The 12,879-nt window shown below is 38.8% G+C and overlaps 1 protein-coding gene across 2 annotated transcripts; it reads right to left on the bottom strand.

Annotated features, from left to right (window-relative positions):
* Nucleotides 1–399: 399 nt before the first annotated feature.
* LOC115381934 (cytochrome P450 2J2-like) lies at nt 400–9,323 on the bottom strand. 2 transcript variants are annotated; one of them, XM_030083578.1, is made up of 10 exons: nt 9,282–9,323; nt 8,624–8,850; nt 7,638–7,800; nt 7,238–7,387; nt 6,989–7,149; nt 6,730–6,906; nt 5,196–5,337; nt 4,894–5,081; nt 4,597–4,738; nt 400–4,504 (listed from the first exon to the last, which is right to left on the bottom strand). In XM_030083578.1, the coding sequence occupies exons 2-10, from the start codon at nt 8,804–8,806 to the stop codon at nt 4,329–4,331; spliced, it is 1,482 nt and encodes a 493-aa protein (XP_029939438.1). In that variant the 5' UTR covers nt 8,807–8,850; nt 9,282–9,323; the 3' UTR covers nt 400–4,328. The 2 variants fall into 2 exon arrangements, with proteins under 2 accessions (XP_029939438.1, XP_029939437.1); XM_030083577.1 differs by lacking the exon at nt 9,282–9,323 and having other exon boundaries at nt 8,624–8,894.
* Nucleotides 9,324–12,879: the final 3,556 nt, after the last annotated feature.

The following is a 12,879-nucleotide window of genomic DNA, read 5'->3' as shown; positions in this document are numbered from 1 at the left end:
TTGATTGCACAGAGAGTTGAAAGTTAATTCTAGTCACAATGCAATTAGAAAAAAAACTTGATTCTCCACTAAAGTCTCTATTAAAGTCAAAATTTCTACCTGATTTCAAGACTTTTGGAATATTTTCTGTTCCTCATGGTGTCACAAAGTGATCACATGTTCTTTTTTTGGATCTAATATTTGTGCCTTTATGTGGTGAACGTGAAAAGCTTTGCATTAATGAGTTCAGCTTACAAGAGTGAATTGTTGTAATGGACCTAAATGTTAACAGTTTCAGCACTAACGACATAATTCAGCTTTGTGCTCCTTCTGAAGACAACTTAGAGTTCTGAAACATACATAATCAACTACATGACTTTACCAGAGCAAACATTTAGCTTAAATGTACAGAGATTAGAATACAATAGAAAATCCTTTATTTGTCCCACAAGGGGAAATTTACAATGAATCAACATTCACAACAATCACAGATGCAATACACATTACAACATAGTTTTATGTATACAATCACCATCCTGCTTAGACACAAATGTCACCAGAGTCTATTCAAACTGATATATTAATAATAAACGAGTTGAAGCCAGAAAAGTTATGTAAATACAAGTGCAGCCTCAGATAATATGTTTACACAAACGGCTGAAAAATATCACAGTGATGATGAAATTGGACCGCCACTGGACACACGTCTTATCCCTCTGGTTTACAGATACAGTGGTGCCACAAAATGTTGAAATTCAGAGTCAATACAATGGAAACTTGCATTGACAGATTTGAGTTGTGTGTGTGTGTGTGTGTGTGTGTGTGTGTGTGTCCACAACTACGAACACAAATACTGACAGCAGCAAACACATTGAGACTATCAGAAGGGTGGGAAGGCAAATAGAAAAAGCATAATCAAAAATATAGAAAGTTCTGTGAAAATAAGAAATGTAAATTCTGAAAGTGCAGAAAAACAGCTCGGGATATATTGCAGCATAACGTAGATCGTTAATGTAGTGACATACAGTATTAAAATGGGATTAGCAAACCCAATTTCACTCTTTTTCATAAAAAGGGCTGACCTGATATTTTCTGGTATCTTAGCCCAAATATTTGAGTCACAAAGACTAAAAGCAACATGTTTTGTTCAGACTATATTAAAGCAAGCTTGATAAAATGAAGGTAGACTTTGATAGTTCATTGACAAACATTTATAAACTTGGTTTCAATGACTTGACAGTTTAAACAGGCGCTGAAATTATTCCTACACTTTGGCTTGTATTTCTACTGTTATTAGGGGCAAATGCCAGTCACAGTTATTAACAATCCTCAGCTGTCTGTCAGTCAGAGAACTGGTCAACACTACAAGGAGAAAAGTCATTTTGAGTACAAATCTGAGAAATGATGATCAGATCCCAGAAGGTTTTCCCATACACATATGTAAGAACTGACTTTATCACACATCAGTTCTCACCGTCTGTGTTATGTTTGAGTCTTTCATCCTGAATGGAAAAATTCCATTGAAGGACAGATTTGTGATTTTAATAGTGCGGCACATTTGAAGAGTTTCAAATGTGCCGCACTGTTATGACAGTAGCAAAAGTTTAAGGGGCTGTAGTGTGACCAGCTATGTTTCATTTAGTTTAGTTTTAGTTTATTATTATTATTTGGTCAGCAGATTATAGATTAACATACAGAATTATGTCAAAAATACAAAACAATATCAATCATTCATTGATCATCATCATCATCATTATCTGCGACCAAGGGTTTAGGCTGAAGTAAAAACTTATATTGCCTAACCCTTTTCATAAAGTAAAGTTTCTACATTACTGGAAATGATAAATAAATGGAGACAAGAGGAAAGGGAAGAAAAAAAAAGATTCACAATATCTATTCAGAACTCAAGGAGGAACTAGTTCACTGCAAAAACTCCAAATCTGAGCAAGCTTCCCAAACCCGCCCCGAGCGAAAACGTCTCACCGTACCCGATCCAAGATAAATACACCCAAACATCACATCCCACCAAGATAAAAACACCCGAATCAAGAGACAACCCTCCGAAACCAAGAAAACCCCCACCGGCAGACTTCTTCACCAATTTCAAAGTAAAAGTATCTTGATTCAAGAAAAAAATTCTGCTAATAGAACAAGTGAAAACCCTCCCGATTCCAGAGAACCTCCCCCCTCAAACCAAGCCCCTCCATCCCGATGAAATACAATACCCAAGCGAACCCATCCCAAACTAAGCAAAACCAGACATCTCCACCCAAAACAAATCTAAAAAACCTGCCCAGATCTGGAGCCTCCGCAGTGTTCATAAAGACAAGGTGGTTACACAAACATTTTGGAAACTGTTATTCCTGGTATTTTTCAAGAACTATTTGTTTGTACCGCTTTTTAAATGTTTTCAGAGTTTTACATGTTTTTGTTCTATCATCTAGTTTATTCCACTTGGTTACACCAATTACAGAGATACATCTCCGTTTCTTGTTTAATCTTGCTCTATTTTTATTTAATATGCAAGTACCTCTAAGATTATAGCAACTTTCTCTAAGTTTGAACATCTTTTGGATACAGTTTGGAAGATTACTGTTGTATGCCCTATATATCACCGTTAGGGTGTTAAGATCAATAATATCATATATTTTTAATGTTTTTAACACAGAAAAAATTGAATTTGATGGTGTGTAATAATCAGCATGACTGACAATTCTTATTGCCTTTTTTTGAAGTAAAAAGATAGGGTCAGTGTATACTCTATAATTATTCCCCCATATTTCCGCTCCATAATTAAGATATGGAAGAACAAGAGAATTATATAATAACATAAGTGAGTTTTGATTTAACACAGATTTCATTCTACCTATTGTACCGATGTTTTTTGCTAAACTAGACTTCATAGTATTTATATGCTGCTTCCAGCTAAGTTTTTCATCTACTATAATCCCCAAAAATGTACAAGCTTGAACACGCTCAAGTACAGAATCATTTATTTTAAGATTAACTTTGTTCTTAATTTTGTTATTTCCAAATATAATATATTTTGTCTTACTCAGATTCATAGAAAGCATATTATAATCGAACCATCCCTTTAAAATGGTATGCTCATTTTATATTATTGCAATTAGCCTATGCAGTTCATTACCAGAGCAATAGAGGCCTGTATCATCAGCATACAGTAAACATTTAACATTATCTAATATCTCTGGCACATCATTTATATACATATTGAATAGTTTAGGCCCTAAGATAGAACCTTGGGGAACTCCATATGTCATAGGAAGTTTTAAGGAATCAATATTGTTGTAATGCACATATTGTGTTCTGTTGCTGAGACAACTGGTCAACCAAGCTGCAGCAATACCTCTGACACCGAACCTTTGAAGCTTTTTAATAAGTAGCATGTGATCTATGGTATCGAAGGCCTTGCTTAAGTCTATAAAAAAATGTTGGGAGAGCGAAAGAGACTGAGGGGTTTTCTTTTGGGTGTGGGAGGTCGGGTCAGCACAGGGGATTTTTTAATATTAAAAAATCATTATCATATAATATTATCATTAATTTTTTTTAATATGTAAATCACTTTGAATTATTTTTTGAACAAAAAGTGATCTATAAACTAGTTTGACTGATGGGTTGACATATCCTCTGTATTGTTTTCTTCTGTTTTGTTAAATCCAGTAAAGGATTTGTTTTTTGTTTAATCTATCTTTATGCTTTAGTTGACCCCAGAGTCCGGATAGAGCACATCCCTGAAAGTGGTGAAGAACAACCAAGCCAAGATCCTGTGGGGCTTCAAGTTTCAGAGCGACAAACTGGTGATGGCCATAGTGGTGGTGGATAAACATGAGAGGAGAGCAGTAGTGATCGATGTAGCAATCCTCAGGGACAGCACCATCAGAAAGAAGGGACATGGAAAGCTGGAGAAATACCAAGGGCTGAAAGAGCAGCTGGAGAATATGTGGGGTCTGAAGGCAACAGTGGTGCCAGTAGTGATCGGGGCACGAGGGGCAGTAACCCCCAAGCTGGATGCATGGCTCCAGGAAATACCAGGAACAACATCTGACATCTGTTCTGGACAGAAGAGTACAACTTCTAGGAACAGCTAAGATCCTGCACAGAACCTTCAAGCTCCCAGGCCTCTGGTAGAGGACCCGAGCTTGAAGGACATACTGCCCAGGACGGGTGAGAACACTGTTTTGATGCGTGCTTGCGTGTATGTGTGTGTGTGTGTGTGTGTGTGTGTGTGTGTGTGTGTGTGTGTGTGTGTGTGTGTGTGTGTGTGTAAAGATGGCATGGCAATGCCACTCACTCTGATCACTCTTTGATCAGGTTCTGGGGTCATAGCTTTAGCGAGGTATGGCCAGCATCTCGAACTCTTGTGGGGAATAGGTGAAACCCATCACAGCCTGCATGCTGGGCAATTTTCCATCAACAGCAGAGAAAGTGAAACGTTGGAGAAGCGAAGAAAAGAAAAGAAACAGCTCCAGTTTGGCCAGGTGCTCGCCTAAACACACCCGTTTCCCTGTTGGAAAACAACAGAAATATTAGTGTTCTTGCTATCCTGTTTCCTATTAAATGAACTGTTGTTAATATCTTCAAACTAAGAAAAAAGACCTGCAGAAAATGGTAGGAAGGCATCTCTTTTGAGGAATTTGCCCTCTGAATCCAGGAAATGCTCAGGATTGAATTTCTCTGGAGTTTCCCACTCGTTCTTGTCAGAGAGCACAGATCCAAGTGAGGTAGCGACAACTGTTCCCTGCAACACACAAATTGTTGAAACATTTTAAACATACACTGACTGCACACTCAACTTCCTCTGAGGGAAAACCTCATTTTTATTTTGTATATGTATCATCTATTAAGATTTTCCAGGATGATCATGCCTGCTGAAGTCTGCAAAAGGTATCTTACTTTGGGTATAAAGTATCCTCCTAGTGTGGTGTCCTTATTGGCCATCCTGGGGAATCCTAAAGGAACAATATTTCCATGCCTTTGGACTTCATGGATGACGGCGTCAGTGTAGGGCATGTTTGGCCTGTCAGCCAAGACAGGCTGACGAGACTGTCCAACCTCCCTGTCGATCTCCTCCTGGACTTTCTCTGAGAGAGGAAACACAGTAAGAACTACAACAGTCAGCCTCGTGACAGTCAGCATTACACCACTTTATGCTATCTATGATCTGAAGCACTTAATGTGACTGAAGTGCTACTGACTCTGGATCTCTGGATAGTGCATCATGTACAGGAGAGCCCAGCGCAGCGTGGTGGCAACTGTTTCCGTTCCAGCCTCGATCAGGTCGAGGGTGCAAACCACCAGCACCTCAGTGTTGAAGCCAGCCTGGGGATCATCTTTTTTCTACAACAACCCAACATGCTTTTAGTTGACTTCATTGTGAATTGAGAAGAAAGACTTCTAAATATTGTCAAGTCATAAATGTTGGACAAAAAAGTACATCACCACAATGTGTGCAGGCGTTATGCACTGGCTGATTAAGAAGGATTCGGCCTAATTAACTATGATTGTGCATAAAATGTGTTTAATTGCTAGCTCACGCAGATGGATTGCGCTTTCACTTTGCACATGTTCTACAGGTGATTTATTAAGTGCAAACATGAGTGTTCATATTTGGCTTTCAAGTGCTTTACACCGTGTTTAGAATTTATTTAAGAATTTATTAACAGTTAAGTGTATTCATTGGGAGGACTTTTCTCTTTCACTCATTTATGATACAAAAAAAAAATCTATGAGTGAGTTACAAGATTTTATGACAATTTATAAATAATCCTCTGGACTCATGTGAAATAGGGTCAGTTAAAACATGAACAATGGAAGATTCAAGTAGCTATTAATAATTCATCGTTTTGTTCTTGTTAGTATATGATCCAGCATACTAGACATTTCACCAGTCCATAACACGTCCATCACAACCACACCAGTGATTCCATCTCCCAACGATTAAATTATATGTACCCACCAGTCGTGGGCAAGTTACTTTTAAAAAGTAATTGCTTATAGTTACAAGTTACTTCTCCAAAACAATAACTGAGCTAAAACAAATATTTCAAAATATTTTACAATATTCTAAAAGTAACTTATAACTAGGCAAAGTAACTGTTGTGTTAAAAAAATGTATTTAAATATTTTAAAGAATTTGGATCCTGACTATTTGATTAATGAAATAAATGAACACTTGACAGAATAAATTACGAACACGAAAAACGACATTAATCTAAATTATTCAAATGTTACTGTGAGATAATGTGAGACCAATCAAATTTCATTTGTAGCTGTAGGTAGCATTTCTACATTTGTAAAATAACAATAAAACGCAATAAATGTATGTCATTAGATGTCTGTATTTCCATTTAAAAGCTGCCTTTGAATGATCAGGGCTCTCTATGGCTGTTTCTGTGTCACGTCACGTGACGTATTATGCACCAGTGTGGTTCGTCCTTTATGGAAACAAACTTCACTCTCCTCGGTGCAAGCGAAGAAAAAAAACAAGCTGAAAGCGGTGAATTATGGGAACGAAACCACACCTTGCATTATGGATAGTAATGACAATGGTGTTGTTACCCTGGGAAAAGTAATTACTTAGATTACCCGTTACTAAACATAGCAAAAGGAACACAGTTACTGCTATCACCGCTAGCCACCAGGTAAAGTTAAAGGCATGGTTCTGGATTGTGGGAGATAAGTAGAGTGTATAGAAAAGAAAAAAAAGTGACAATAAATAGTTACAGTTACCTTCTCCATCTCTGCAAGATATACGTCAATATAGTCCCGTGGATTGTCGGGGTCCCAGTCCTCCTGGTGTTTTTCTATTTCTTCGGTCAAGAACTTCACGATCTGTTTGTAGTTGCTGTGGATCGTTTGGTGAGGTCCCGGCAGATGTTCCATCAATCCGGGGAAGACGTCATATAACTGGAGATGGGATAAACCCTCGGGTCAAAACAGTGACCTTTTGTTTGATGATCACAGATCTTTCAGTTTTCACAGAAACTACCTGACTAATAGCTGACCCAGCCAGCAACACAGCCTCATTGTCCAGCTCCAGGATCCTGCGATAGCTGTTATCGTTGTATTCATAACGATGTCCAAACACAACCGAGGCGATGATGTTGCCCACTGCATTTGTTAATGTATAGTGAGGGTTGAATGGTCTTCCTGGAGACATGATAAAAGAAATTGAAACAAGGAATAATGATACTAGAATAGTACAACTGAAGTGATTGATCCAATGCCATACACTTGCCTTGCTCTTCTTTGAAGGCTTCACAAAGGTAGTTGCTCTCTACTTTGATGTAATTTTCCAGAGATCTTTGGCCCGCTCCAAAGTGGCGCAGGTGAATGTTTGCAAACTTCCTTTGTATCTTCCACATGTATCCATTACTCATTGCTATACCTGTGTAAGAGTAAAATGAAACATGAACAAATGTCAGTAGTATCAAAAGAAATGAAAGCCATTCCTCTTCCTCACTGGTTTTTAAGATTTAATATTTAAGACCACTTTTCTTTTATTGTGTCTTTGAGATTGAATGCAAACATAAATGATTTGACCTTTCAGGATACATGCTCAAACACAGAATCAGTATGTAGCTCTGAACTGTAGGGGAACTTTGGTGCTTGGGAACCCTCGTGCTCGCAACACTCACCGATTCCCTTGAAGGTAACGTGGAAGAGGGGGATGATTGGCCTTGCAATGAAGCTGTCCAACTGGGTGACAAGAGCCTCTTTGACCGTCTTGTATCCTGTAATAAACACCATCCTGTCGCTGCCTCTCCTCAGGCTGAACACAGGGCCGTATTCCTGAGCCAGCTACAGGGAAAATGAAATACATCTTTTCAAGAAGTTTTAGAAATGCATTTAACAAGAAAAGAAATTTGGGAATGTTTGAAACAACTGGCATTGGGAAATATGATAAACCAAGGCTCCACAGTAAAGAGCCCTATTAAATGTTTTAACTGTAGACCTGACATGATTGGCACATTTCAACCAGTGCAGTCGTAACTTCATCACTACAATCACTTAAAATCATTGTTTTTTTTTTTTTTTGTTTTTTTTTTTTGGGGGGGGGGGGTAATTGCTGCTCCCTACAACTGGAATGATTCACAAAAAGGCTAAAACCTCCAGTAACTCATTATGAATGTGTGTATGGCCATTGTGCTTGTTATGTTTTGTGTATTTGGGTCCTTGAAGCTGCTAATTGGCCACATTGTTCATTTAATTGTTACAGGTTTGGGCTCGCTGCTAAAATATTAGCAGTTAATGTAGGTAAGAGTACATAAATCATAAAGAGACAGATTTAAAAACATTAAACCTCAGTTATTTGTGATCATACTAAAGTTATTAATGCTTTCATGACACATTTCCTTTCTTGAATGAGAACTAATTCTCCAATATCTGAAAAGCTGTAACAGTTAAAACTTACCTTTTGAAAATGAGTCACAAGAATCCCTATTTCAGCACTGATGTCTTGAGTTTGTACTATTTTAAATTAAATATTTGCCTGAAATTGTTTATGTATGTCATTAATGTTTGTTTTGGTTTTGTAAGATGCATAATACAGTGGAATCACAGCATGCATGTTAAAAATCAGTTTTACTTTCCCCTCCTGTAAGAGAATGCATATTCAGCTCACCTTTGCTAGTGATTTGTCATTAATCTCAGTGAAGATATTTCCCACAAAAGGCATGGCCCAGGGTCCAGGGGGGAAATTATGAGGTCTTCTGTTTCTCACCAAATCCAGCAAAAGGAGTAAGGCAAAACCCAAGAGCAGCCAACTTGAAAGGTCCATGTAGTCAAAAAGGGTCTTAACAATCATGATGAGAGAATCTCAAAACGCACTCTGACGATCCTCACCTGACCCTGCAGACAGAGTTGGTGTGTTTGGCTTGCAATCTATGTGGGGACTGCACCAAAGTGAAAAAAAAAAGAAAGAAAAAGGCTCCAAACATGTTACATAACACTGCCCTGAGTTCATGCAGCCCAACACAATGCAACAGGAGAGGAGCTTGAACTCAGCTTGACTGAGATATAACCCAGCTACCTAGAAAGTATGTGACAGTTACAAGAAAAAAAGTTCTTATCAGTTTTAATCACATTTCTAATGCAACACTTTTATCATTACTATTAGTTTATTATTTGCTCAGGTCTGTTAATGTTGACTGTACTCAACTTTGTATCGGTTTTATAGTACAATGAACAGAGTTCATGAAAGATTTATTGTTGTATAATATTTAAAGAAGCATTTTAAAGGATACAAACGTAACTTGATAATAAGAAAATGTACAATCTACCTGACTCTGTTCACAAGAAGGCCCAGCAGTGTCTCGAACAGCTCAGGAAACTAAGGACTTTTCAGAGTCAGCCAAGATATTTTAACTCTTGTTTACAGATCATTTAGTGAATCCACCCTCATCTACAACATTTCATCCTGTTTCAACTTCCTCATGACTGCCACCAAAACAAAACTCTCCTGCATAACAAACCAAGCCAGTAAAACAACTCGATCATCCCAGCTGCTTCTGACTGAGCTGCACAGGCGCTCAGTGGCTCCGCTTCTTTACGCTGCTGCCATCAGGCAGAAGATACTGAAACCCACTGGCCCACAAAAGTGTCTGCAATAACTCTTTTAAACAGCTCAAAGCAAATTCCTATCTGTTGTTGTGTTTGAATGCCTGACCAAGTGTTCTTTTAATCTGTGAGTCAGCCGGTTTGACAACAAATTTCTTTTTTTAATGATGAGCAGACGATAAAGTTTATATCTTATCTTATCAGTTTCTTTAATTCAGATTTCATGTGAAGGTATGTCTGTGGGAGACTATTTTGCAAAGAAAATGTAGTAGTGTGTTGTGTTGCAGGAAAACACATCCACATGTAAACACTAGAAAGGATCTTTGAGCTCATGGTTTTCCCTCTTCACGTTTTCCAAGGGGGCATTTTAAACATTTAATTTATAATCTCGCTTATTTTTCAGTCATAGCAAAGGAACTCTTTTCAAGACACAAAGCGACTTCCTGATCAGTTCACATGGTAATTTGTCATCATGAATGACTTTTTGGAATTTGTTGAGGGGAAAATGAGGCCCTGAGGCAAATATTTACTTTGCCTTTGCTCGATAGAGAAATCTGAGCCTGACTGCATTCTTCACTTCAGGGCAGATACTCAGTAAGTAAACAAAAGCTGTGTCTCCTCCCATGAAATTACAAGTGAATCATTTGTAGTGGATAATGTGTTTTATTTTTGACAAATCTTTGACAAAATTTTGATAACTTGATCTCAATAACCACTACTCCTTGAGCAGGTGTGTGGAGTTTTAACTGAATACCAGGACCTCCCAATGGTTTCCTCTTTATGAAAGATCATTGGTAACACTGGTCAAACCCACAATCAATCAATCAATCAATCAATCAATCAATCAATCAATCAATCAATCAAATTTTATTTAATAAACCGCCTTCCAACTGCCAAAAGGAGCACAAGGCACTTGACAGAGTAAAATAAAGTGAATAAGTAAAAATACTTTAAGAAACACACAGTTCAAAGGGGCTAAACATCAAATGCTAAACGGAATAGATGACATTTAAAGACATTAAGTTCAATGACAGATTGTAAATGCAACGGAAGAGAGTTCCAGAGCTTCGGCCCAAGAACAGCAAAAGAGCGGTCACCAAACTTTCTATATCTTGCCCTGGGGACAACCAAGGAGATGTGGCTCGATGAGCGTAGTGTCCTGGCAGGATGTTAAATTTCCAAAAGCTCTGAGATGTAGGGGGGGGGGGGGGGGGGGCATACCCATTTATAGCCATAAACACAAACACCAGAATCTTGTATTGGACTCGGAACCGCACCAGAAGCCAGTGGAGAGCTTGAAGGACCGGAGTAATGTGTGAGTATTTTGAGGAGTTGGAGATGAGACGAGCTATTGCGTTCTGAACCAACTGAAGTTTATGGAGGAGTGAGTGATTAAGTCCAGCGTAAAGGGCGTTACAATAGTCAAGCCTTGAGCTGATGAGAGCATGAGCAGCCTTCTCTAAATCTGCCCGGGACAAGAATGGCTTAACTCTGCTCAGAAGCCTTAGTTGGAAAAAGCCCGCCCTCACAACTGAACTGATCTGCTTTTCAAAGTTGTCTCCATTGTCAAAAATCACACCCAGATTCCTAACAGCAGAAGCAAATTGTGGAGTGGATTAACCAAATCTGGGGAACTGCAGGATGGGTCAGGACTGAAGAGGATATAATCAGTTTTTTCCTCATTCAAATGAAAGAAATTCTGGGACAACCACTGTTTGATGGTGTGGAGACAGTTATTGAGAGGGTCTAGCGCAGAGCGACCATTATGGATAACTGGAAGATAAATCTGGAGATCGTCCGCATAAAAATGAAATTGGATGTAGCAACTGGAGATAAGTTGACCAAGCGGCAGCATATATAATGAAAACAGAATGGGACCAAGAATAGAGCCTTGAGGCACTCCAGATGAGAGGGGAGCAACAGAAGATGCAAACTCATTTCTATGTACTGCAAATGACCTGTTTGAGAGATAAGAGGAAAACCAGTTGAGAACCGCACCCAAGTAGTAGTTTAGTGTTAATCTGATGCTCAGACTAATCTATGTGACTCTCCCATTCATAGTAAATTAATTTCTAAAATGTGTGATTGGATGAAACATTCCAGTTCCACCCTAAAGAAGAAATTTTTAACACTATTCTTTCACCAAAATAAATAATCTTGGAGGGAAAGACATTCCATGCCCTCCTGATTTCTGCTGCTGTAGCCTCCGTGTGACAAATAGAGTTGAACTCAACAGAAAACTCGGGAGCATAATAGGGTTTTACAAAGCTTATTGAAACAATCAGAAGGCAAAATGTCCCAAAGGGTAATCCAATAGGAGGGTCCAGATATCACGAGCAAAGTTCATAAACACGAGATTCCAAAAACAGGAGAAAAAAGAAAACAAAGGAAGTTGTGGCATGTCTCGGCACTCGGGAACAAAGATGATACGGCAGTGGACACATGAAAGTAAGCTGTATGTCTACACAAGAGAGGGGGGAGACAGCAGTGAGACACATTGACAACAATAAGAAGCAGAGAGGGAATGACAGATAGGAAGGTAAGTGTCCAGAGACTGAATAGATACAGGTGAGTAACAAAAAACAAAGATCTTAAACAGGTGAGACACTCAGACTTTACACAGACATGATATTGCAGTTTATATTTAAAGGGGCTGTATCATGCAAAATTCACTTTTTGTATGTTTTAACCTTGTTATATAGTTATGTACTCACCAAAAACACCCCCAAATAATTTTTTCCTTCGTGCCTGCGTCATGTTTCTGCTGTTCAGAGAGGCAGCCCCTCCCGCGCCCGTGAAAACGCTCTGTTTTCCCACGTTGACGTCACCCGGAGAAGATGGCTCCCCTGAGCCCCCCTCCCGCAGGCCCTCGGCAATCAGCGTTGTCGCTTTTTTCTAACTCTGATTATGGAGATAAACTTTAACCATCGTCTGAAAGCAACAGTCAAGCAGGAGCAAGAGTCTGAAGGGTCTGCGCTTGGTGAGTTTCTAACAGGAAAAGACGTTATTGCGTGTCTTTGCGTGTAGAGAAGCTAAAGAGCTAAAGCTGGCCAGCGTATTTGTTTTGAAGCTCCGATTGGTTGAAGTACGCTGTCAGTCAAAGTCCACAGGGGGAGAGGTGGGATTTTCAGTGAAACAGAGCGTTTTCTCTTCTGGGTTTCAGAATTAGCCCCAGAAAATCTTTTATTTCACACAAAATGACTTTTCCTTAGCGCCAAAAATAAACTAATACCATGTTAATGCCATTTCTAGGGTTTGGACTAGCTAAAAAAGCATGATACAGCCCTTTTGACATTTTATTTAAGCATAAAATTGTTATAT

Source organism: Salarias fasciatus, chromosome 23, assembly GCF_902148845.1.
Source record: "Salarias fasciatus chromosome 23, fSalaFa1.1, whole genome shotgun sequence".
In the NCBI taxonomy this organism is placed as follows: Eukaryota; Metazoa; Chordata; class Actinopteri; order Blenniiformes; family Blenniidae; genus Salarias; species Salarias fasciatus.
Note: the sequence above shows the minus strand (reverse complement) of the source record. Positions and strands in the feature narration are given on the sequence as shown.